Source organism: Marmota flaviventris, chromosome 10, assembly GCF_047511675.1.
Source record: "Marmota flaviventris isolate mMarFla1 chromosome 10, mMarFla1.hap1, whole genome shotgun sequence".
In the NCBI taxonomy this organism is placed as follows: Eukaryota; Metazoa; Chordata; class Mammalia; order Rodentia; family Sciuridae; genus Marmota; species Marmota flaviventris.
The window spans coordinates 112,109,112-112,137,077 of NC_092507.1; the positions used below are offsets into that span (position 1 = coordinate 112,109,112).

At 36.0% G+C, this 27,966-nt stretch overlaps 1 protein-coding gene across 1 annotated transcript; it reads left to right on the top strand.

Moving 5' to 3' along the window:
- Positions 1–1,841: 1,841 nt before the first annotated feature.
- Positions 1,842–27,778, top strand: Sh2d1b (SH2 domain containing 1B). The gene is made up of 4 exons (XM_027922487.2): positions 1,842–2,100; positions 24,224–24,287; positions 25,195–25,351; positions 26,800–27,778. Exons 1-4 carry the CDS (start codon positions 1,967–1,969, stop codon positions 26,835–26,837), a joined length of 393 nt encoding a protein of 130 aa, XP_027778288.2. The 5' UTR covers positions 1,842–1,966; the 3' UTR covers positions 26,838–27,778.
- Positions 27,779–27,966: the final 188 nt, after the last annotated feature.

Genomic DNA, 27,966 nt, shown 5'->3' on the forward strand with positions numbered 1-27,966 from the left:
GATACATTCAGTCATTTCCTCTTTTATGTCAAAAAACACCTTTAGATATATACTCCATGCTTCTATAAGTATGTCAAAATAGACACTACTGTCGTGTAAAACTAAAAATAATAAATAAAAAAAACTTAAAAACAGGCATATTGAAAATATTATATTTTTAAAAATCTTTTATTGATTTAATTTTTTTAAATACATGAAAGCCGTGGAATGCATTATTCTTATTACACATATAGAGTACAATTTTTCATATCTCTGTATATAAACATCTAAAATATTATACAAAACGACCTTCGTTTATGTGTATAAGGTATATATGAAACATAAATAAATTTCTTGCTAAAAGTGGGAAAAAAATATTTACCCCAACTTGGTACTAAATTTACTCTTTCATCAATGATTGTTTTCTTGGCTACTACCATAATTCCCAGTAAGCAGCGTATTATCCAAGGTCACACAAGAAAAGTTATATTTGAAAGCATATCTCTCTTCTAACAAATTAATTGATCAATGTAACTCCATTATACCAAATAATGGATCAATGGGACTTCCAAAGAACAAGGATCTGTTACAAGGAAATTCCATGCAGAAAATATCACAAGTGTGTTGTAAGCAAAGTAACAAGATGAAGAACACATCTGAGTTAAGAAGGTTAAAGGATAGTCATAAACATAGCTCTGTTTTCAGATATGTACTCAAGATGCATAGTGATTTCCAATAGATATTTTAGGGAGGCAGTGAGTAAGGAGGGGAATTCATATTTTGTTTATAAAAATTGACTTTGTGTGCTGGTAACTGAGAGAGAAAGGCAATTGAATTTGAAACACTAAATGACAGATATGCTTGCATAAGCTTATTCTACCTGAAATTGATTAAAAGCAATTGATAATACATAGATCAGTGTAGTTTTTTTTTTAAAAGGCCTTTGAAATTACTTTAGGGCTAACTTTGATTCTCAGATAACAGAAACCACACAATTACCTACCTTCTCAAGATTGTCAGCTGATCAAGGTTGGAAAAATTCTGCAGGAAAAATAAAAAAGAATGTTCACATCAAGTAGGAGTTTTAAGCAGAATAAACATTTTGTCAGATCAGATAGTCTTTTCTTGGTCTTTCTTTATGGGACACATCACTGCTAGCCTTCAGAATGGGGACTCAAAGGACCTGAGGGTCTCCAAACCCAGTTCTAGTTTCTCTCTCTCTCTCTCTCTCTCTCTCTCTCTCTCTCTCTTTCCATCTGGAAAAAGCATCCTTGCACTGTCTTGCATAACCAGATATTTCTCTCAGCTGCTTCTTTGTTCATTAATGGATAGAATTCTGTGCATGGAAAGTGCTGTTTTTTCTCGTGGTGTCCAATTGCTTTCTATTCCCTTTGATGTTTACATTTTTCATGCCATTTCACTTGTAGAAGTGCTCCTCATTCAACTGGCCATTATGTCTGAACACATCCAACTCTTTTAGCATCCAAATGCTTTTTGAATATCCATTCTGAGCTAAGCTAGCCTAATGAGCGGCAGCTTTGGCAGAAAATGGGTATCCATTAAAGGCAAAATCAGTGGTGTGTTCCTTGGAAAGAAAAACCAAGAGCCAGAGAAGGTAAAAACTGATGGTAGGTGGTGACATATAAACTGCAACACAGTTTCAGGGAGTTTGTCTTCAGTGTTGCAGCCCCTGTCATGCCATCAGATTCCACTGTACTCGAATGTGTTCTCACGTGCTTGTGTGTGAGTCACTTATAGGCTAACATGGGTTGGTCACTTTATCACCCACACTATTCTCATTTCCTGAATCTTGTGAAGCTCACTGAGCTCCATTGAGCAACCCCATCTCCTTCCCACCCAACTAGAGGAAGAGGTATTTCCACAAGCCTCCTTAAGCCAGCTGCCTCCTCTTCCCTGTTCAGAGCCATCCCGTGGCTTGGAGTTGGATTTCAGGTTAACAGGCCACTAAAACACAAGAAGGCTCTTCATGGATCTACCTTACTACCATGGCCCTCTGACCAAGCGAGACTGTGAGATCTTATTGCTCAAGGAAGGAGTGGATGGCAACTTTCTGCTAAGAGACAGCGAGTCTGTGCCAGGAGCCCTGTGCCTCTGTGTCTCGTGAGTAGCCTCATTTTCAGCACATTAGAAATCTGGCTTTGGTTGCAGTAATGGCAGCCACATAGTCAAGGAATTGTGTTTCACTGTGCTGCAGCCCCAAATAGCTAGAAGCTTCCAAGACAGGACAGAAGGGATGTGCCCATTGCTCTTTTACCTGCTCTCCTCTCCCTGGTGTGAATACCACATGAGCAGACTCTGTAGCAGCAGAATTGGCACTGGTGGGAAGGAAAAGGAAAGAAAAACATGTGAGATAGAGAGAAGGTAGAAATGTCAGAAACATCCTCTCCTTCACAGGTCTGTTTATTTGGTATGGAGAAGGGGCCCCTTATAAAATTCCAATCTGAAAGATTGTATTTCTGCTACAGCCTTTTTCAAACTTAAAAATACAAATGTTTCATATTTTGTTAGATTGTAAAGGGCTTAACCATAAATCATTTCTTTTCATTTTTCTTGTGGTATATCAAGAGAAGCAGAAGCAGTCAGCATTTTATCAGTAAAGAAACAGAAACCCAGATTTCTCAAATGACTTGTTAGTATTAAAATTTAGCTGGTATTTCCAGAGTCTATGCTAAGTGTAAGATTCTAAGCCAGAATATCAGAGGTATTTTGATGAAAGAAATTGTTTACACTCAATTTAGAAAGTCATCCTGAACAGATATCAGTGGAGATCCCCTGACTTTGTATATTTTCCCGTTTATAAAACTAAACCCTTTATTCTACCTATGAAAAATTAAAAATCAATTGTTTTCTGTTATAGTGAAATTATTCATTGACACTTGTTAGAGCATGGCGAGAAAAACTTTATTCAGATCACTTGACCACTGCAATTGGATTTGCAGCAGGAAGAGGGATGGAGCTCAATTTTGAATGCAGCATTGGGCAAGTGAAAATGTATAACAAAGGAGTAGAGTCAGTGGATGGAAAAATTGCTAAGATAAGAAGAATTACAGCCAAACTAACCTAAAAGGATTCTAGGGGAAGACAGGCCAGAGTTATCATACATCAACTGGGGTGTGCTGGCAGATGAAGAACCTGATCAGACATTAAGGCTGATCAAATATTGAAGATAAGCGTTCTTGCTAAATGGACTTAGCAGAGTTCTTTGATAGCTGACTTTTATAAGGAAATACACAGATGGGCTTAGGAGAAGGTTCAGAAGCCTGACTAAAGTCTGGCCAGGCAAAGAATCTTCATCATTCTTTGGATAAGCTTGTGTGCTTCTTAGAACTTGAGAACTGTAAAGACAAAAGTGACTATAAATACTAAGAGAATATATAAGGATATGTTCGATTCTTTAAATGGTGTTGGAGATACAGGCATGAGCCTGATAGCCCTAAGGTGTTCTCAGTTTACATTTTCAAGTGAAAAGTGATGATGAGAAAGTTTTTATATACATTTTTAGCCATTGGTAGTTTCTGCTTCGGTTTGTCCCTTAAGGGTTTGTGTGTTGGAAGGTTGGTTCCCAGTGTGGCAATGTTAAGAAGTAGTGGGACCTTTAAGAGATGAGTAAGAAATAAGACTACCCAGAGGTAATTAGTGTTGAGCAGAGGACATTTATGCTCATACTGATGCAGGCTTCTTAACCAGTGATGTAGCTCAAGATTTTACTAATAAAAATTTTCTTCAGAGTTATGATTGCACAAATTGGGAAGGGTCTCAGTGTCTCTAGGAGGGAATCTATAACATCAGCAAAATTCTATCAGGCAAGATTGGATAAATCCACATATGTTATGAAAAAAAAAACTCCAAGATTTATTGTTGTTGAAAAGACAAGGGGAAGGAGGGGGCATGGGGGTTATAAATGATGGTAGAATGTGATGGACATTATTATCCAAGTACATGTATGAAGACATTAATTGGTGTGAATATACTTTGTATACAACCAGAATTATGAAAAATTATGCTTTATATGTGAAATAAGAATTATAATGCATTCTACTGTCATATATAAATAAAAAAAATTTTTAAAAATAAAAGCCAAGCTGCAAAATATGACCCTATTTGAGTAAAAAAAAAGAGAGAGAGAGAGAGAAAGATTGTGTTAGGCATAATCTCAATGGCGTGTAAAGCTGAGGCAAGAGAATCACAAGTTCCAGTTCAGACTCAGCAAAATTTAATGAGAATTTCTCTCAAAATAGAAAGGACTGGGATGTAGCTCAGTGGTAGAGAACCCCTGGGTTCAATCCCCAGAGTAGGAAAAAAAAATGTCTGGGGAATTTAGGAGTGATTGGGAAAAGAGTGTCAGGTTCACTTTTTCATTGATAACTTATTTGCACTGTTTACCTGTTGTACGTAGGCATCTGTTTCTTTTTTCATTTTTAAACAAAAAATTGTTTTTAATAGTTTATAAAAAATGTAGTGACTCCTCACTCTCTACCCAAACATTGTATTTCTGGGGGAAATTCTACAGGAATTTCAATATAGTACTTGTTTTTGTTTGTTTGTTTGTTTGTACTGGGGATTGAACACAGAGGCACTTAACCACTAAGCTCTTTTTAGTTTTTTATTTTGAGACAGGGTCTTATTAAGTAGTTTAAGCCCTCATTAAGTTGCTGAGGCTGGCTTTGAACTTGTAATCCTCCTGCCTTAGCCTTCCAAGATGCTGGGATTATATGCATGTGCTACCATGCCTGGCGCTTTTTTTTTTTTTTAGGCAGTCCAAAATGTCTTAAATAAATAAAATAAGGATAAAGTAAAATTCCCAGAAAAGAGACTTTTTATTTAAATTTAAGGACAGAATAGATGAGCAGGAAAGTCTTCCTAGGTAGATTGGAGATAGGACTTAGAGTGGATGCAATTTGGTTACAAGGAAATGAGGTGGAATGCATTTTTAGGGAGGGGAGGTGGTAGCAATATCCAAGTCAGATATTTTTAAGCACATACAACTTATATGCAGGTTACTCAAAGGTAGTTTGAAAACCAGATTTTTGAAGAGTAGGTTGGGATGAGATCAAGGAATTTAAAAGGAATAATTCTGTAGTAAATAGGAGGCACGAATGGCTTCTGAGCAGGGAAGTGCCAAGTTTTAGGAATTTCAAACTGACATGGAGAATGGACTGAAGTGGGAGATGATAAAAACAGAGATTGTCTTGCTTTTGGACGGGAGATAGTAAAGAACTCGATATGGTGAGACAAGTGGAAATGGAAAACACAAAAAGAAGTTGCAAGAGATGTGCCAGAGATAGGACAAACCTTGACCAGTATCTCAGAGACCATGGTCTGTGCTGGGATTCTCTTTGAAAGTGGCATTTATTCTCAGCTTCTCTGCAGTGTATCAGGCCAACTTACATATTCATTTAAAGAAAACGTCACTAAGACATGCTAAAAAAAATAATAAATCAAATGGAAAGGCAAGAATAAATACTTATTGGGTGCCTGCACATGGTCAATTCTTGCCCTCCTCTCTCTACCCATGTCACTGAAAATTAGGCAAAATTTCATGCACCCTCAGGCATAAGGCTCAAGTCAAATGTCCCCATGTACATCTCATTGTGGTCCTTGTAAAAGTTTATTATCACCCAGATCAGTAAGGACTACTCAATTTGGGTTGTTCAACAATACTTTGAAATCCCCCAAACACTCAGTTAATGCCTTCAACATAGGTCAGATCCTAGTAAGGAAAATAAGAAGTAAACACAATTGTTTCTGACAATTGTGATGACTGGACTATCATTAGGACACTCTGAGAGCTGAGAGCAAAGAGTGACTTATCTATCGAGGAGTGAAGAGCAAGACATTACTAGATACAGGAGTTGGAGGAGGAATGGAACCTTCATTTATTCATTCAACAAGCAAACACTAAACACCTGTTAGGTTCCAAGTATGGTCCTCAATATTGGTAAAACAATGATACATTCTAGAGGCAATGTTTATGGTCTTATGAAGCTACATTCCAGTAAGAGGAGACAATTTGATGAAAACAAAAAGCTTTATAGCCAGGAGTTATAAAAAGTTATAGCACATTCCTGTAATCCCAGTGACCTGGGAGACTGAGACAGGAGTATTGCAAATTCAAGGCCTGTGGCATACAAACCATGTCCAATCATAATAAAATTTGTGTAAGCAAATCTAAAATTACAATATAACATAAATATTAGCCTGTTTGTCTACGTGGTTTTTCTATATAGAAAGAGCCACCACATAGGTGTTTCCTATGAAGCAAACATTATGCTAAGCATGCTACATGGATTATCTCCTTTGTCTTTTGCAAAGTTCTTTGAGATAGGTGACATTACCTCTATTTTGTGTAGAAAGAAACTAGAGCTTCTGATTTAATAACTTGCTCAAGGCCAAACTGTTAATATGTTTTTAGGTACTTTGCCTTTACCCATATCCCCTGCTCCACTGAACTATGTTCAAGGTGGTCACCTTGGAACCAAGCAGAGAACTTGAGGGCTCAGCAGTGTACCCTAATGTGTAGAATCTTGTCTTTCTGCTTGCTAGAGATGAGCAGCTCCTTCTGCTTTGCTGCATTAGAATGGCAATATGTCAACTTCCATGTTTTCAGAGACCTAAACAAGGATACTACAGTGAAGTTAAAAGCAAAGGAAAGAAGTCTCAGAGAGTATTTGCCTGGTGGCTAATAGCACTGGCCAGAAAGCTATGTGGTAAACATGGACAGGAAATGGTATCTGATCTCACAACATGATAGATTGTCTAGAAAACCCCGACACACCAAACACCATCTGTATTGTGTGACTTTGGGAGTATCAGGAAGTTGAAAGTGGTTTTGCCTTTGCAATTTGTAAAGCCAAAATGCGGTGGGTATTAGGAGATGGAGAGGATTTATCTGTGGAGTTAAGGGAAAGGAGGGACTTTCTATAAAATGCTTCATTATACATGACAGTATGCAACCTATCTTTTTCAACATATTATACTTTGTAGCTCAGATAAAGTTGATACACATCATCTATTAATGATTGCTTAGTATTTCATTGCTTGTATATACCATAATTTAAACATAATCAAACACTTATTTCTATTTTGTATGGAAAGAAACTAGAGCTTCTGATTTAATAACTTGCCCAAGGCCAAACTGTTAATATGTTTTTATGTACTTTGCCTTTATCCATTTCCCCTGAGCCAGGTAAGACTGCAGGTAAGAAAGATTGGTGCCCAAACTCCTGTCTGTCCTTGCTCAGGAGTATAATGGCACTATCTTTCTGTTGTTCTGAGGAAGGTATTAAGAAGAAACCAGAAATTATTTTACTCTCACCACCTAGAAATCACCATTTTAAAAAATTTCAACACATATCTTTCCAGGCTTCTCTTTATGATATATAAGCAAATATTTATGCACAGTTGAGCACAGTGGCACACACCTGTAATCCCAGCAGTTTGGGAGGCTGAGGAAGGAAAATCACAAGTTCAAAGCCAGACTCAACAACTTAGGCCCTAAGCCACTTAGTGAGACCTTGTCTCAAAACAAAAAAATAAAAAGGGATGAGGATTTGGCTCAGTGGTTAAGCACTTCTAGGCTCAATTTCTGGTACCAAAAACAACAACAACAACGAAAAAATTTTGCACATAAATGCTTCATTATACACGACAGTTTGCAATCTCTTTTTCAACGTATTATACTTATCATTGCAGCTCAGATTAAGTTGATACACATCATCTATTAATGATTGCTTAGTATTTTATTGCTTGTATATACCATAATGTAAACATAATCATACACTTATTTTTAACATTTATTTTGCATTTTTGCAATGGATCAAATGTAATTTGGGACAATTACAATTTTTGTACTTATATTTTAAAAATTTTGTCCATCTTTGTTCTTGGGATAAAATCCTAAACATTTAATTTTTTCCCACATACTAACAAATTAGTACAATAAAAGATTACACCAACACACACTCCAATCAAGAGCAGCAAAAGGCTAGAAGTCAAAAGTCCTAAAACATTAACCCAAAGTTAACAAATATCAATGTTAAAACAGTTAACCCAAGTTAATAAAGAATGTCACGACCTAAAAAAAGGTAGACCATATAATTGACATCATAGGGCATGTTTATTTCCATTTCCTTTAACTGATCTTTCAAAATTTGACTAAATAAAGCTCAAAACACATACCGGAACAAATTTCCCCACAACACTGGCCACAGCCTGAAACCAGCTGCTCGCCTACAAACTGTTTTAAGTGAAATAAAGGCATTGTGTTCAATTAAAAAATAAATATTAAAAAAGAAATACAATTTCTATATATTAGACTTGTATCCTGCATTAGCCTTTTTTTGTAGAGTCTGTATGATTTTATACATACCATCTACTTGCTTTATTGTACTGACTGGAACTTCCAGAACAATATGTAATAGAAATGATGAGAATAAAATTCCTTGTCATTTCCTAATCTTTGAATGAAATCATTGAGTCTTTTACTAATAAGTATGAGTTTAGTACTTTTATTCATAGTAGAGCTAAGAAGTTTTAGTGGGTTTTTTTGTTTTGTTTTAAATAAGAAATGACCACAGAAGTTTGTTAGTTTTCTTCATGAACTAAGAAGAATATTTGTTCTTAGTTTGTTGATCAGTCAATAGTGATTGATTTTCAAATATTAAAAACAACCTTGCAGCCAGGTGCAGTGGCACATATCTATAATCCTAGCAGCTTGGGAGGCTGAGGAAGGAGGATCAAAAGTTCAAAGCCAGCTTCAATAAAAGCAAGGCACTAAGCAACTCAGTGAGATCTTGTCTCTAAGTAAAATACAAAATAGGGCTGTGGGTGTGACTCCGTGGTTAAGTGCCTCTGAGTTCAATTCCTGGTGACCCCATCCCCCCCCCCCCAAAAAAAAATAACCTTACAATTTAACTTGAGCTAATTCCTATCTAATTATGATATATTGTTGTTTTTTGAATATATCGATTGAATTGATTTGTTAAAATTTTGGTAAGAATTATTACATCTATTTAATAAGAAACATAGTCTTTGTCCTTATTTTTTTATGTCTATGTGTGTTTTTTATATCAGAGAAATGCTGACCTCATGAACTAAATTGGGAGGATTTCCTTTTTAATTTTCTGGGAGACTTTGTGATTGTTGTTATTTCTTCCTTAAAAGTTTAGTAGAAGTCAACAATAAAGGCATCTGGGCCTCGAGTTTTCTTTGTGGGGAAGTTTTTAACTACACATTCAATCTCTAATAAATGTATGGCTACTCAGGCTATGTTTTTATTGGATGAGCTTTGGGAGTTTGCATTTTTAAGTAATTTTTACATTTAATTGATGACATCAAATTTATTGAAGTAGGATTTCTCATAATATCTCATTATTATTTTAATACCGGAATTGGCAGTGATTTCACATCTTTATTCATTTTTTTTCTTTTGGGCACAGACGATTGAACTCAGGGGTACTCAACCACTGAACCACATCCACAGCCCTATTTTGTACCTTATTTTGAGACAGGGTTTTACTGAGTTGCTTGCACCTCGCTGTTCTCAGGCTAGCTTCGAACTTGCTATCCTGCTGCCTCAGCCTCCCTAGCCACTGGGATTGTAGCCGTGCACCACCAACCCGGCTTCTTTCATTCTTGATATTGGTAAATTGTGTCGTCTCTATTTCCTTATTAATCTGACGACCACTTTGTCAATTGTATTTATCATCACAACAGATTTTGGATTTATTATCCTTATTGGTTTTTCTCATGTATATTTTAATAATTTCAGATTTTGTATTTATTTCCTTCTTATTGCTAATTTTCTCTTTCCATGTTCAATTGATTACTTAGAGAGGAGTTGAAATTTCTGACTGTAGTCATAGATTATCTATTTCTTCTTGTGGTTCTATCAGTTTTACTTTTGAAACATAAATATTTAGGTGCATAAACACGATTATTAATCCTCTTAATTAGTTGGCCCTTTATTTTATTGTATGGGCTCTCTTCCTTATCCTTGGTTATATTATTTGCTCTGAAATCTACTTTGATTTTGCTAGTTTTAATTTTATTAAAGTTAAAGTATAATTATTTTGGGCTGGGGATGTGGCGCAAGTGGTAACACGCTCACCTGGCATGCGCGAGGCATGACCAGGGCCCTGGGTTCGATCCTCAGCTCCACATAAAAATAAAAAAAATAAAGATGTTGTGTCCACCGAAAACTAAAAAATAAATATTAAAATATATATATATATATAATTATTTTCATCATTTAAATTTTAATCTATTTGTCTTTTTATCAGATCTCTTGAGGTCCATGTTCTTGGATCTCGGTTTTTTTATCCCAATCTGACAATATCTTCATTTAATTGGGATGCTTAATTGATGATTGACAGTATGAGGTTTAAGTTTACAATCTATTTATCCCTTCTATTCTTTGTTTCCCCTTTCCTCTTTATGACTACTTTTGGATTGATTATTTTTTTATATTTCCAAATTATCTCTTTGGGGAGTTTGCTAGCTATAATTCTTTGATTTTTTAGTTTCTTATTTATGTTTTTAAAGTTGTACATATTGAACTTATCATAACTTATATTTAAGTAATCTTATACCACTTTCCCTGTGGTAACATCCTTTCACTTTCATTCACCCAAGCCCTTGTGCTATTATTGTCATGCATCTTATTTATATATATTTATCAATCCTATAACACATTGTTATTTGGATTTGAGTAAGTAATTATCTCTTAAAGTAACTTACATATAAGAAAATTTGTTTTCTTTTACTCACATATTTGTCCTTTCTGGTGCTCTTCATTCCTTTGTATATCTTGGAGTTTCTTAACCTTGACATTATTGAAATTTTGGACTAGATAATTCTTTGTTGCAGGGAATGCCCTGGGCATCATAAAATATTTAGTAGCATCTGGATAACAGTAGCCACTTTCCCTTCCAATTTTCAACAAATAAAAATGTCCCTGGAGAACATCAAATGTTCATGAGGGAATAAAATCACTCATGGTTGAAAATCAATAAAACTTATCAGAGAAAAAGAGGATTGGGGAGGGAAATGTGCTATTTTGATTTGTAATAATAGATACATACATGCATACATATATTTAGTCTTCATCCAGTTTCCTAGCACAGATTCCTAAAATTCTTGGGATCTCTGGAGGGATAAGAGCCAACAACAGTGACTATTGACTGGCAATCCCTAGGTAGCCTATGGATGGGAGCTGGTTGCCCAAAGTACAAGGCAGGAATAGTCCCACCCCACCCCCAACCTCCTGGGAAATGAATGGGGAAAGGAGTTAAAGGTTGAATCTATCACCAAGGACAAATGATTTAGTAAATCATACTTTTGTAATGAAGCCTCCATAAAGAAGCCATAAGACTAGGTTCAGGAAGCTTCCAAATAGCTGAATTCATGGAGGTAGCAAGCCCAGATGGCACGAAAGCTCCACACCTCCAATCCCATACCTCTCCCTATCTATCTTTTTTATCCACTGTTCATCTGTATCTTTTGTAATATCTTTTATAATAAATTTATAAACCTGAGTAAAGTGTTGTTCTGAGTTCTGCCAAGCCCTTTTGCCAAACTAATCAAACCCAAAGAGGGGAGTATATAGCTGGTTGATCAGAAGTACAGGTCACAACCTGGTAGTGGAATCTGAAGCAGGGGGAAGTCTTGGGGTCTCAACCTATGGGGTCTGACACTATCTCCAGTTAGTGTCAGGACTAGATTAGAAAACACCCAGCTGATATCCACTGCAGAATTGGTTGGTATTGGGGGATCCAACTCATACATCTGCCATCAGAAATGTTATGTTGAGAGCTATGTGAAAGTAAGAAAAACACCATTGATGTTTTTCCTGTATTCATAGGAAAAGAATAAAAATAAAATATGCTAAGGTTGAAAAATATGGACACAGCTTTTTGTTTGCTCTCAACCTGAAAGGTAAAGTTTAACTCACTCACATTCTTCCTTTTTTTCCGAGTATTTTAATTTGAAAAGTAAACATATGCCCTGTATATTTTTAAAGAAGAAGAAAAAACGAGTACAAAAAAGACAGAAAAAAGTCATTCATGGACCTACTACTAAAATAAGTTTTGTTCATACTTATAATATTTTCTTGTGGTCTTTGTTGTATGTCTTTTTTATTCATCCTTGATATCAAACTCTCTATAAAATTTGGCATCTGGTCTTTTTGTTTTGCTTAACACTGTCATATCATGGCATTTTCCACTGCCATAACCATTCTTTTGAGGCTGGGAGTATAGCTTAGTAGAATAGCACTTGCAAGGCCCTGGATTTAATCGCTAGCACTGAAAAAAAAATTATTATGAATGTTATTTAATGTCTACATAAGAACTGATCTTGTAAAAGCACATGACTTATTTAACCATCTTCTAATATTTTGGATATGTAAATTATTTCTACCTTTTCATCATCATAGATGCTGATAATATTTTAGCCCTTGTGCTTACATCATAATCCATATTTCTGATAACTTACATAGAATAAATTATAGTTCAATATTTGGTCAAAGTGATGAAGACATTTTTATTCCTAATGCAAATTTCTAATTGCCTTTTTAAAAGCTTGTATAAACGTAGAATGTTGCTAGAAGTACATATGAAATAAAAGCAAAAACAAAAAACCGGAACAGATAAAAGGAGAAAAGGATGGGAGTTGCTAGTGGTTTAAAAAATCTCTGATCAGCTGAAATTTAAAAAAAACTTGAATAAACAAGGGAAAAAATATGTATCTTAGCTTTAGTTGGGGTTAGGAATGCCAATTAAAACATAATTTGATAAGAATTCATATTTTTACTAGTACTCTTTCCACTCAAAAACACTGTGTCTCCCTATTCGGTGAAACATTATGTCTCCTGGTAAGATTTCTTCATTTAGGCTTGGCACATTTCTTTTTAAGATCATTCAATGAAACTCAACATTTATTTACTGAATATGTGTTATGAGTCAGGCAATGTGCTAGAATGAACAAAGCAGGCACCCTGATTCTGGCTTTGGGAAGCTCACAGCCTAGTGTGAGTTGTAAATGAGTAAAAGGATAATTAATATTCAGGATGATTAGTAGTAGGTTTAGATAGGACTGGATGATATTTTTCACAAGTCCTTTCTATTACCCCAGTGGAGCATCCCATCCCAAGCCACTTCAGCTGAAGCACTCAGTGCTCAGAATCAAAACTCAGATGTCTTGTACCTCCAACTCTCTGGACAAAACTTGGATGGCAAAGATGGCACATGGGCTAGTCATTGTGGCATGCAGATTGGCAGGGTGTCAATATTCTCACTGACTCAGATATCATAGCTTTATGAGAACACTTGAGACGTTAAGACAGGAATATTCCAAGTAAATTCCATCTACCCACCAACTCTTCTCACTTCCCCATGTGAATCACCTCTTCCCCCCTCCACACTTCCCAACACACTCGATAAATATAAGGCATACAAACTTTTAGACTATATTCATATTAGGTCAGTTTCTTGAAGCATCTAAAATTTTTTCAAATACGCAAGAAAATAAAAACTTCACAAAAGACAATTACTAAAAAAAACGTAATTTTGCCCTCAAAATATTGAACTTCAAGACATTGATTACAAAACAAATAAATACTTAGTAGCGAGCCCTTTTATCTGTTTAATTGTCTTGTTTTTGGATAAAAACAGAACAGACGGTAAACCATCTAGAATCAAGACAATTAATTATCAAGATTACTAAAGACTTAAGTAATAAAATTTGTAACTTGCTTTCAACACAAATGTATCAACTCCTATAAAATTCAAAATGGTTACAAAAGAAAGATGAGATTATTTGAAGATGAGCAGGTCAAAGGAAAGTATTTGGGTACTTACCATTTCACAACTAAGGTAAACAGAGTTTTTCCAATAGCTGGAAAACTGCACAAAAAGAAATGCTCACCATGCAAAATGAGACCACTCGTGTACATTTCCTTCCTTTCTTCTCCCTCCCCTTACCCTGCTCTCTTTTTTCCTCTTTTCTTCCTCTCTTCATCCCTTCTGCTATCCCTCCTTTTTCTTTATCACACTATTGCACTTGAAAAAAGCTTTTTTTTTTCAATTTTTCAAGATTAATAAAAATTTATTAAGTTTTAAGGAGTTTTGTTTTAAATATTGTCTTTTAATTAATGCAGTAATTCCTATTAGAAAAGAATATATATTTATTAATTTATACGATTACTTGATTTTTTAAGTATTTGTGATCTTTTATATTTTAAAATGTATTAAATATTTCGGTCTACCAACCTTTGCTTATTAATAAATAATAAAGCACGGCATCATCAGTTTTCTTCCAATATTGTCATCTCATAGAATAGAAATTTGGACTCAAATTATACACATTTCAATTTTACTAAGTTTTGCCACATTGTTCTCAGAGACAAATGGATTAAAAAAAGTCGCATTTATACACAATGGAGTATTACTCTGCATTAAAAAATGACAAAATCATAGAATTTGCAGGGAAATGGATGGCATTAGAGCAGATTATGCTAAGTGAAGCTAGCCAATCCCTAAAAAACAAATGCCAAATGTCTTCTTTGATATAAGGAGAGTAACTAAGAACAGAGTAGGGACGAAGAGCATGAGAAGAAGATTAACATTAAACAGGGATGAGAGGTGGGAGGGAAAGGGAGAGAGAAGGGAAATTGCATGGAAATGGAAGGAGACCCTCATTGTTATACAAAATTACATACAAGAGGAAGTGAGGGGAAAGGGAAAAATAATACAAGGGGGAGAAATGTATGACAGTAGAGGGGGTAGAGAGAGAAGAGGGGAGGGGAGGGGAGGGGAGGGGGGATAGTAGAGGATAGGAAAGGCAGCAGAACACAACAGACACTAGTATGGCAATATGTAAATCAATGGATGTGTAACTGATGTGATTCTGCAATCTGTATACGGGGTAAAAATGGGAGTTCATAACCCACTTGAATCAAAGTGTGAAATATGATATATCAAGAACTATGTAATGTTTTGAACAACCAACAATAAAAAATTTAAAAAAAATAAAATAAATAAAATAAAACTTTCTATAGCTCCATGTCATAGCCAATATTTTACATTAGTAAATTTTACATTTCTGCCAATCTGGTTTAAAATAATAACTAATTGTTTTTTAATTTGCATTCCTTTGATTGGCAGTGTTTATTGGCATTCTTTTTTTTAATTATGCATTTCTATTCTCATTATATATTGTTATATATAAGAAGAAGAATTAGTTTTATATATAATGAGATATATACAATTATCTTCTCCCAATTTGTGAACTTTTTCACTTTGTTAATAGTATATTTTGATAAACAAAAATTTTAATTTTTAAAAAATAAATTCATTAGAGGGAAACAGGTAAGGTGGATACCGGGAAAGTGTGTTATATGTGTCATGAAATTGTCACAATGAATCTCACCATGATCATTAATATGCACTGATAAAATTATTCTTAAAGTGAATTAATATTTTCTATGGCTTGTGCATTTTCTGATTTAAAAATTTCTTAATTCAGTGTCATTATGTTGTTCACTTATATTTATTTATCTGAAGTTTAATGTTTTGCCTTTTCATAACTGTCTTCAATTATAGTCTAATCCAGTTTTATCTGTTTCCATATGAAAATATTGCCATTTAACAAATAGTTCATCCCTGCTCACCAACCTGCTATGATGGACTGGTCACAATTCAAGTTTTCATATGTGCATGGATGTGTTTCTGGACTACTGTATGCCACTAATATCTTTTTCTGCCCTGAAACTAGTTTCTCACTATTTTAATTATAGCTTATAAAAAAAAAAGAAAGAGAAAAAAAGAAAGACGATAAGAAAAAGATTTATCAAGATAGGACATGCCCTTGATACACTCCAGTCTTTTTCTTTTCCCAAATTGACCTGACTATTCTAAGCCTAGATGTTTGTACAGAGAAGCGACATGATCTGACTCACATTAAAAAAAAAAATCGCCCAGGCTGTTATATAAAGAATAATAATTAAAGATGTCAGACAGAGAGGAAACAATTGCTAAAACTATGTCCTTAAATAGATGAAAGAGGATACGCCTCCACTGGAAACAGGAGGGATTAGCTTTCAGAGAGATATGCAAAGTTCATCTGTAGTAAAAATGGCAGGGTATGTGAGTACAGATGTTAACAGGTATGGTGGTACAAGTCTGGGAATTCTCTACTTATTTATGGCCTTTGCTGATAAATGGATGGAAACATCATGCTAAGTGAAATAAGCTAGACTCAGAAAAGCAAGGATTGAATGTTTTCTTTCATATGCAGTAGCTAGAGAAAATTAAGGGATAAAAGAGAGGGGGAATCCCCTGAAAATAGAAGAGAGATCAGTGGAGTTGAGAAAAGGGGGGTTGAGGGGAAAGAAAGAGGGATGGGCAAAGGGAAAAACTGCAAAATGAAATGGACCAAATTGTGCTATGTACAATATGAATATGCCACAGTGAATTCTGCCTTTAACTAGAAGGAACTGATTTTTAAAATAACAAATAAACAGAGGAAGACCAGTAGAGTAGAGGAAAGAGAACAGGAAGAGGAAGTAGGGAAGGGAAAGAGGAAGTACTGGGGTGTGAAATGAATCAAATTATATTCCATGCTTGTATGATTATGTTAAAATGACCCCAATGCTATGTAGAACTATAGTGCACTAATAAAAACATCAAAAATATTAATAATAATATAACAGGAAAGAAAGAGGATGGGAAAGCATATAGTGGGGATTCATGGAGACAAGAGAAGGTATAGAATCATTTTTTAAGGGGAAAAAAATGATTCCCTGGAAGCATCAAGAGCCCAAGTGAGGGCTTCATTAATTTAAAGTAAAACTATTCTACCTGGATCCATGTTCTCACCTCATTTGCATACAACAAGTTGGAATTTAGTCAACATTCTTGTTTTGCTATTTCAGTAGAAGAGTTCGAGGTAAAATGCTCCTGGAATTATGAAGGGGTTATGCTACCAACAAACCCATGATATGTTGAAAATATCATCAAACATCATCACCATCTCAAAATTTCTAATAATTTTATTTTAAACAAGGGGCCCTATATTTCATTTTGCCCTGGCCTGCAAATTATGTAACCAGTGTTGGTTATGAAGTGAGTGGCTTAGGTAGGTAGAGAGCAAGATCATTGGAAGAGCAAAGATCAAGGATCTAAGAAATTGGGCTGTTGAACCCTCTATGTATGAATTGAAATTGCCAAGAGTTAGACAAGAATAATAATGGAGAGAGTGACATTGAGCTACAACTAGAGACCAAAAGATGAAGGTGATCCTAGTATTAGGTGAAATAATTTAGAGACATGAAACTCAAAGCTGTGGATTCAGAAAAGAAAACTGCACTGAAGAACCCTGAGAGCAAGAAGACTAGCCTCAATCCCAGGGCCCATCGTGAAGCCCATAGTGAGGCCCATAGTGAGAAGGAGGTGGGAGGAAGAAGTAGCATTTTAGGGAAATAGGGGAAGCAGTGCCCAGGGTAAGAGGGACAGCAGATTCCTTTGAGAGCAAGAAGGTGATGAGAAAGGGAGGGATGTGCTTAAAGGAGATTGAAGGTAGAGAGGATTTTGAGGATGGTGAAGCTTGAATTCCAGGGAACCCAGTGGAAGGATTTCAGGAGAGGAAGAAGGGAACAGACAAAGCCTATAGATAGTCTTGTGGAATTAGAATGCAGAAGATAAGGCAAACCTGCCAGACTGAGTGGTTCTTGAAATGACTGGCACACAAGGAAAAGGGGCATAATGAAATTAGCTTAACAAATTCAACAGGGAGAGAGTGGAGGCATGGTGAGTGGCGAGGTGACAGGGGGAGAGACTTCCATGTCACTAATGGTGGCGGGGGTGGGGGAGTGCCAGCAGGGGGTTAGTGCAGGTAGAAGACCTAGGGGAACCATGGTCTTTTTACAAATCTTTCATATAAATGCACACTGGGGAAAAAAAGTGTTTCTTTTAAAAGTTTTATGAATGGCACTTATAAAAATAAGTAGAACAGGGAGCATTAAAAATAAATTTTTGTTTATGCCATCATACCATAGTCATATATTTTAGTTTGTCCCTGATGCTGTAACAAAATACCTTAGACTGGATAACTTATAAATAATAGAAATGTATTCTTCACATTTCTGGAGGCTGAGAAGTCCAGGCTCAGGCACCAGGGAGTTTGGTGTCTGATAAGGGCTTGTTCTCTGCTTCCAAGATGGCATCTTGTCCTCTGGAGGAAACAAACACCATGTCCTCCCAGAATGGACAGAAGATACAGGCAGCTCTCTGAAGCCTTTTTTTTTAACTTTATAGATTTTTTTGTTTTAATTAGTTACACATGACAATAGAATGCATTTATGCACTTTGATATATGATACATAAATGGGGTATAATTTTTTTTAAAATTTAATTGATTTTATTTTTTTAAATACATGACAGCAGAATGTATCACAATTCTTATTAACATATAGAGCACAATTTTTCATATATTTGTATATAAAGTATGTTCACACCAATTCATGTCTTTATACATGTACTTTTTTTGCATTACAATTCTTATTACACATATACAGCACAATTTTCCATATCTCTGGTTGTATATAAAGTATGTTGACACCAATTCGTGTCTTCATACATGTGCTTTGGATAATGATGTCCATCACATTCCACTATTCTTGCTAATCCCCTGCCCCCTCCCTTCCCCTTCCACCCCCCTCCCTTCCCCTTCCACCCCAATTCCATATCTAGAATTCATCTATTTCTCCCATGTTCCCCCTCCCTACCCCACTATGAGTCAGCCTCCTTATATCAGAGAAAACATTCAGCGTTTGTTTTTTTGGGATTGGCTAACTTCACTTAGCATTATCTTCTCCAATGCCATCCATTTACCTGCAAACGCCATGATTTTATTCTATTTTATTGCTGAGTAAAATTCCATTGTGTATATATGCCACATTTTTTTAATCCATTCACCCACTGAAGGCATCTAGGTTGGCTCCACAGTTTAGCTATTGTGAATTGTGCTGCTATAAACATTGATGTGGCTGTGTCCCTGTAATATACTGTTATTAAGTCCTTTGGGTATAGTCCGAGGAGAGGGATAGCTGGGTCAAATGGTGTTTTTATTCCCAGATTTCCAAAGAATCTCCATACTGTTTTCCATATTGGCTGCACCAATTTGCAGTCCCACCAGCAATGTATGAGTGTACCTTTTCCCCACATCCTCGCCACCAACACTTATTGTTGTTTGTCTTCATAATAGCTGCCATTCTGACTGGAGTGAGATGAAATCTTAGAGTAGTTTTGGTTTGCATTTCTCTAATTGCTAGAGATGTTGAAAATTTTGAAATGTATTTGTTGATCGATTGTATTTCTTCTTCTGTGAATTGTCTGTTCAGTTCCTTAGTCCCCTTATTGATTGGGTTATTTGGGTTTGTTTGTTTTTTTTTTTTTTTTTTTGGTGTTAACTTTTTTTGAGTTCTTTGTATATCTTAGAGATTAATGCTTTATCTGAGGTGCACGTGGTAAAGATTTTCTCCCATTCTGATTTTCTCCCATTGATTGTTTCCTTTGCTGAGAAGAAGTTTTTGGTTTGAATCCATCCCATTTTCTGATTCTTGATTTTACTTCTTGCCCTGTAGGGGTCTTGTTAAGGAAGCCAGATCCTAGGCTGACATGGTGAAAATTTGGGCCCATTTTTTCTTCTAGTAGGCACAGGGTCTCTGTTCTAGTGCCTGAGCCTTTGATCCATTTTGAGTTGAGTTTTGTGCAGGGTGAGAGAGAGAGGTTTAATTTCATTTTGTTACAATGTAGCTTTCCATTTTTTCCCAGCACCATTTGTTGAATAAGCTATTTTTTTCTCCAGTGAATGTTTTTGGCACCTTTGCCTAATATGAGATAACTGTATTTGTGTGGGTTTGTTTCTGACTTCTATTCTGTACCATTGGTCTATGTGTCTGTTTTGGTGCTAATACCATACTGTTTTGTTACTACAGTTCTATAGTATTGTTTAAAGTCTGGTATTGTGATGCCTCCTGCTTCTCTCTTCTTGCTAAGGATTTCTTTGTCTATTCTGGATCTGTTATTTTTCCAAATGAATTTCATGATTGCTTTTTCTATTTCTTTGAAGAATGACATTGGGATTTTATTTTATTTTATTTTGAGAGAGAGAGAGAGAGAGAGAAAGAGAGAGAGAGAGAGATTATTTATTTATTTATTTTAGTTTTCTGCGGACACAACATCTTTGTTTGTATGTGGTGCTGAGGATTGAACCCGGGCCGCATGCATGCCAGGCAAGCGCATTACCGCTTGAGCCACATCCCCAGCCCGACATTGGGATTTTAATAGGAATTGCATTAGCTCTTTATAACACTTTTGGTAGTATGGGCATTTTGACAATATTAATTCTGCCTATCCAGGAGCATGGTAGGTCTTTCCATCTTCTAAGGTCTTATTCAATTTCCTTCTTTGGTGTTCTGTAGTTTTCATTGTAGAGGACTTTCCCCTATTTTGTTAGATTGATTCCCAAGTGTTATTTTTTTGAAGCTATTGTGAACGGGATAGTTTTCCTAATTTCTCTTTCAGTGGGTTAATTGCTGATGTATAGGAATGTGTTCGATTTATGGGTGTTGATTTTATAACCTGCTATTTTGCTGAATTCATTTATTAGTTGTAGAAATTTTATGGTGGAATTTTTTGGATCTTCTAAATATAAAATCATGTTATCAGTAAATAGTGATAGTTTGAGTTCTTCTTTGCCGCAGCCCGGCTGGCTGGGCAAAATAACCGGGGGGTGACGAGCAACTTGTGTACATTGATACAGCAGGAGTGGGAGCTGTTTATTGTAGGACAGGAGGGGTATATATACATTCCACACAGCTTATCTTAATTAACATAAACTAGATACAGCAGTCAACCAATAAGGAATCTCCACACTTAATGGCTCGCTGGCGTTGCTTCACAAACCACTCCCTCTGGCAACATGCCAGGCGCCATCCTGACTTGTTTACAGACTCTAACACTTCTTTACCTATTTGTATCCCTTTAAGTTCTTCTGTCTAATTGCTCTGGCTAGAGTTTCAAAGATGATGTTGAATAAAAATGGTAAAAGAGGGCATCCTTGCCTTGTTTCAGTTTTTAGAGGGAATGTTTTCAATTTTCCTGTTCAAAATTATGTTGGCCTTGGGTGTAGCATATATAAGTTACATGATTTTGAGGTATGTTCCTACTATCCCTAGTTTTTCTAGTGTCTTGAACATGAAGGGTTGCTGTATTTTGTCAAATGTTTTTTTCTGCATCTATTAAGATGGTCATGCATTCTTGTTTTTAGTCTATTGATATGATGAATCACATTTATTGATTTCCATATGTGGAACCAATCCTGTATCCCTGAGATGAACCCCACTTGATTGTGGTGCACTGTCTTTTTAATATGTTTTTGTATGCTATTTGTCAGAATTTTATTGAGAATTTTTGCATGTATGTTCATCAGGGATATTAGTCTGAAGCTTTCTTTCCTTGACATGTCTTTGTCTGGTTTTGGTCTTGTAGAATGAGTTTTCTATTTCATGGAATTCTTTGAGTAGTATTGGTGTTAATTCTTCTTTGAAGGTCTTGTAGAATTCGACCAACAATTCATCTGGTCTTGGGCTTTTCTTGATTGGTAGGCTTTAGGCTTTTGATGGTGTTTTCTATTTCATTTCTTGAAATTGATCTGTTTAAATTGTGTATGACCTACTGATTCAGTTTGAGTAGGTCTTATGTCTCTAGAAATATTTTGATGTCTTCAATATTTTCTATTTTATTAGAATATAAATTTTCAAAATAATTTCCAATTGTCTTCTGTATTTCAGTCATGTCCATTGTGATATTTTCTTTTTCATCACATATTTTAGTAATTTGAGTATTCTCCCTCTTTTTTCCTCTTCTCTGAAGCCTTTTTATAAGGACATTAATCTCATTCATGATAGCTGTCATCAAGAATTAATCATTTTCCAAAATGCCCCACCTCTTTATACCACCACAGTGGAGATTATGTTTCTACTGAATTAGGGGGCTGGAGGTATAGTTCAGAGGCAGAGTACATGCCTAGCATGTATGAAACCCTAGGTTCCATCCCCAGAACCACAAAAAAATAAATAAATAGAAGAAACCTACATGAATTTTGGTACACAAACATTCAGATCACACCATGTAAATCTTGTCATAAATTCATATAAATCTTGTCATAAATATATCATGTATGAATAATCATACAAAATACATACTAACCTACTAAACTCATTGCTCTGTAATCTCACAGTGTTTGGTTTTTTGTTTTTTGTTTTTGTTGTTGTTTGTTTGTTTGTTTGGTACTAGGAATTTAACTCAGGGGCACTGGACCACTGAGCCACATCCCTAGCCCTATTTTGTATTTTATTTAGAGACAGAAGGTCACTGAATTGCTTAGTGCCTCACTTTTGCTGAGGCTGGCTTTGAACTCACAATTCTCCTGTCTCAGACTCCTGAGCTTCTGGGATTACAGGTGTGTGCCACCACACCCAGAGCCTCATAGTGTTTTTTGGAAAGCTTTCCAAAATAAGCAAAAATAGGTATCACAAGTTCAATAAGTTAATTTATTATAAAGCATTAATGTAATGTAGCTTGTTACTCCTTTTAGAATTTTCTAATTTGCAAAAAAATAAGAGCATGTTTGAGCAATGTCTGTCTTGTATCTTGGCTTTTAATCAAATTAACATAGCACCTCCATGTGTTTTATTTTTTTCATAGTCCTCTAGTGAGGATTACCTTAGATAATTTAAAATAAATACATTTAAGAATTTAGTATAGGTTATATGATAACAAGGTTCTAAAACAACAAGCAAACAAAAATGTGGAATTAACCAAATGCAATTACAGACTTTGTTTTTAGATCCCAATTTAAACAATATTTCTTTGGAAAAACATTTTTGAGACCTCTTCCCAGTCTAGAATACTTTGTCACACGTGGACAGTCATATAACTTTTTGGTTTTATATCACACTTGTCATGTGATACTTACTGGCTTATTTTGGCCTCATGAGACCCACCCCCCCCAGAAAGGATCAGGATTTGAAATCAATTACCAAAACCTCCAGACAATTAGTGATGAATTATAGTGTGATACTTGTACCTTAAAGCTGGAAATAGATACCTGACTTACCAATTCAGTAAAAAAAAAATGAGTCAGGGCTGGAGTAGTGGCTCAGAGGTAGAGTGCTGGCCCTAGGTTACATGTGTGAGGCACTGAGTTTGATCCTCAGCACCACAAAAAGTAAAATAAAGACATTGTGTCCACCTATAACTAAAAACTGAATATAAAAAATGAATCATTTCATTCTTTGGCATAGGTGTATAGGTGGTGGAGGGCAGGGCATCAGGAAGTTTGAGCCTCATTCAATGTTTTTGATTCTATTTTTTTTTTTTTTTTTACATTGTAATGTTCTGTGAAATCAGAATATGTCCAATAGTTGACGGGTTCCTTTAATGTTTGTACTCTTCTCCAGGAAAGCTATTAGAAATTAATAATGTATCTTACCATTGATAATATCTTAGAATTGAAGAATTCAATATGGAATTTTATTTCTTGCTTGGAAAATTGCTAAAACGGGTCCGTTATCTAAATTATGATTAGATGATTAGCCAGTGACTCCTATTGCATTGAGAAACAAGAGCACAATACATCACTTGCTTGGACAAAATTCCCAACATTCTCTAATGCAGTCAATGAGAAATCATTGATAAATAGCATGGGCATAGCTCAATGGTATTTTATATGTTCTATCAACCTAGAGCTAGGTGAAAGAGCTAGGGTGAAGCACCAAGACCACTGGAGCTGTAAATTTTCTCTTCTTATTCTCTTTGCCAGAGTCAAGACTTCCATCCTAACAATAGAGCTCCCCATTTTAAAGCCCCTGTGTCTTTCAAATTCCTTCAGATGAGAGGGCCTAATATTGACCAGTTTCTTTCAGGATCCAAGATTGATAAAAGCATTGCATATAAAATCGGGTGAGAATACAACCAGAGAAGTCCAAAATTGTGCTCCATTTATTTGAGTACAATGAATCAAAGAACGTTCTGCTGTCTTGTATTACTGATTAGTACAAATAAATAAATATTTTTAAAAAAGAATTTAAAAAATCTAATGAGACATGTTGCCTCGATTTGTATATAAGAACATTGTGATTCATACAGTCATCTTTTCACAGGTTTAGAAATTTTGTCTATACATACCGAATCTTCAGAGAGAGACATGGGTACTACAAGATTCAGGTGAGAACACGTAAGGACTCCTGCAGATCAAGGCAAAACCTGGGAGAGAAAAACCTGAGATCATCTCTTGAACCCAAGATGTGACCAGCTGAAGGCATTCTAAGAGGAAAGCCTTGTCTTCAGGGGCCTGCTGTGGATGATGGGTTGAAGTGACTGTGTTATGGAGACCTCCTGTACACAACTTCAGTGTCAGCCTACATCACTATCATAACACTGCATGTCAGAAAACCTGATTAACACCCTTCTTTGTAGCCCAACACAGTGGCCCTATGATAACCACAGTGGTGATCAAGATAACTAAATACATAAGGGTAGAGGAAGCAAATTCTTTTTTTTTAAATTATTTCTATTGGATTGTATCAGAAAATAGTATTTGGTTTACAGCTGACAAACAGAAAACAACTATTCACAATTTTACTGAGTCAAGTTGATGTTCCTCCTTTCAATTTAAATTGCAACCTTTTGGGGGGATTCTGAATTCATCCTGTATGTAAATTGCATGTTTTGCATTTCCCATCAGAAGTCCACCTCAGTTAGTTCCCTAGCAAAGCTTGCCAGTAGGGCACAAGTCTGAAATAGGCTCTTAGAGCAGTCCCCTTTACAGTGTATCTACGAGAAGAATTGGCCCCAGACAAACTTGCCAAGGATAGGGCTGACTTGACACTGCAGTCCAAGTTGCATATTTCTTGATTGTAAATCCTCTTTACTCAGAGTAGCTCAAGTCAGAGCTGGACTCAGAAACACAGTCTTTATGAATCACAGTTGGTGTGAGCTCTTAAACATGAGCTGTTGGCCTCTTGTTTTCAGTTTGTCCACTCTCAGAAGCAACCCTGAGAACCGCTATTTCAGGAAGTTTCACAATTCACACACAATTGCAGATTATGAGTGACTTCTTGTTTTTTTGCAGACTTTGGAAGGTACTCCAAAACAGATCTTTCCAAACCTAAAGGAATTGATCTCCAAGTTTGAAAAGCCAAACCAAGGTCTGGTGGTTCACCTTTCAAAGCCAATAAAGAGAAGCAGTCCCAGCTTAAGAAGGAGAAGATTGAAAGTTAAACTGGATGGTATATAAGATAAAAGCTTTCCTGTGGGATCAGAAAGGAGCCTTCAACCTATTTCCACCAATGTCCTCTCTTGGCAGAATCAATACAAATAGATGCCCTTTCCCATGACATTACCTCTGAAAAGCTTCATCCTATTAAGTGCAATTTCAATTTTATTGAAAAATAATGTCTTCCAGCCCCTACAAGTGGTGGACTGCTGTGTTTGGGCAGCCAAAATAGCAAGAGAGGGTACTGGGCTGGCTTTGAATTCATTCTGCGACCTCATGCAATCTGCTCAAGTTTGGGAATAAATGAACACGTGGACAGATTTTCCAATAAGAAAATCACTTCAACTCTCTCATTCACACTTATTCTCTTACATTTTTTTCCAATATTTAATAAGCATCCATTTATAAAGGGATAGCTGACAAATATTTCAGATATATCCCTAAAGATATGAAACCATAGAGGTAAATTTGAGAGCAGACAATCTATCTGAGAAGTCTTAAATCTTATCACTAGCAGAGCCACTATTGCTTACCCTCACCCTTAAGATTTGCTCTCAACAGAATCTAGTACCTCTCAGTTGCAATGTAGTTTGAATTTGACTTCCAGAGACATTTAATCCTGATCTTTTCTGGTTAAATGTATGGCTACATTATCAATGGAAAGTGATGTAGTTGCCAGTGGGCAGGTGATGGTGGTGAGATCAGATATGCTATCCAGGGAGGACAGAGGATAGAGCCTTGGGTCACAAAACCCAAGAAGAGAAAGAATCACTCAAAAATATTCCCCAAGACCTGGGCAAGAATCTCCCCACCAGTTCTCCATGTTTGGTCAATACTTGCAGAGTGAGCTCCCAAATACTCATCTACAGAAAGGGAAATATCTCCCATTGACCTTATTTTCCTCCTCCCGTTGCCTTTGCCTCTTTAGAGCAAGCTTCTGATGAAGGCACTCATTTTTCCATGGTGAATGCAGATATCTAGTGCTGGAAACTTTAAAGCTTGGCTTATAAAGGAACCCCCTATTTTTCCAGAAAAGCTCTGTGGTACCCCCACCATTTGAAGATGTCACTTTGATATGGCACCAAGATTGCTGTGGTCATGAACATTGAAAGGAGATCAATAAAACAGAGAAAAGTGACCAGGAGAGGGGGAATGGGAGGAGAATGATATTGGCCAAATTATATTGTATGTTATGTGTAACTATACAACAATAATACCCCCTTCTCCCCAAAAAAGAAAAAAAAACCAAGGTGGCTTCACTAAAAAACAACAATAAAAATATGGAAAAAGTTTAAAAAATAAATAAAAAGAAAATATCCACTGATCCTAGGATCATTTATTTAAAAGTTCATTCTTAAAAAAAGAAAAGAAAAATGCTGGTCTTCTTTCCCTTGAGTGGGGTTGGTTAATATAGCTTCCGGGCATGAAGTCTCATGGATGGTCCTTTGCTTTTTCCCCCAGAGAACAATGATGACGACTATGTGAATGTCTTACCTTAAAGGTGAAGATAAGAACTCTGGACAAAGCAAATTAAAGAAGAGATGGGGCAACAACTCTCACAGTTGGTAACTGCTTCACCTGCAAAGTGTAGGTCTGGAATGACAAATTCTCGTGGCCAATTCAGAATCTCCCAGTCAGGGTAACTGAAGATATTCTGTCTATTAGCCTCAGAGAAATCACTCCTCATATCCCTGCCTTCAAGACGAACACTACAAGAAGGCTTAAAGCCCCTCTTCACTTCTTGGAAAGGGACACCTGACCCTATTCTTCCTGACTCGTTAAAGGAACTACATCACAGTTGACATCCTCTTTCTGTCAGCTTCATACAGAGGAAAGGGCACTTGGCAATGAGTTCTGAACCCTGAGTTTCAGTCCAGTGACTGTGGTTTTGCAAAAATCACAGTCTATTTCTTCATTAATAAAAAGTAGTTGGGGTTAGGGGCAGGGGTTATACATACTGGCCTAGTCTCTCTGTAGAACTTGGTTGTGTTCAGTGGAGTTAGAGAATCCAGAAGTGCTGGAAATGTGTACGATAAGGGATCAGGGTCTCATTCTCCTCACACAGCCAACATATTCTCTGTACTTGCCTTACTTAGGGATTTATGTTTTCTTTTGTATCAAAGTTAAACCTGTAATGCAATATAAACATGCTTACCGTAACCTAATTTTCACATATATAATGGAGCCATCTTAAGTTAGGAAAACCTGTGGTCAGAATGGAGCCATTTTAAAATTCCTTAACAGGTATCCGATCACAACTGTAGGCCCTTTCCGTGCTCTGTATAGTGATATATGTGGGTATTTTAAAGATATTCTCCTGGGCTGGGGATGTGGCTCAAGTGGTAGCACGCTCGCCTAGCATGCCTGAGGCACCACATAAAAATAAAAATAAAGATATTGTGTCCATCTAAAACTAAAAAATAAATATTTTTTAAAAATACTTTAAAGATATTCTCCTATGTGCGATCCCATTTCCCACCTAGGTTCTAAGTATTATCAAAGCATGCTTGGGTCTCCCTTTTATCCTCCACAGTGTGTAAAAATATTTGCTGAAAGAGTTGTGCCTTATTCGTAGACATTATTGACTAAGAAGCATATTTCTGAAGAGATGACTGAATTGATTTTAAG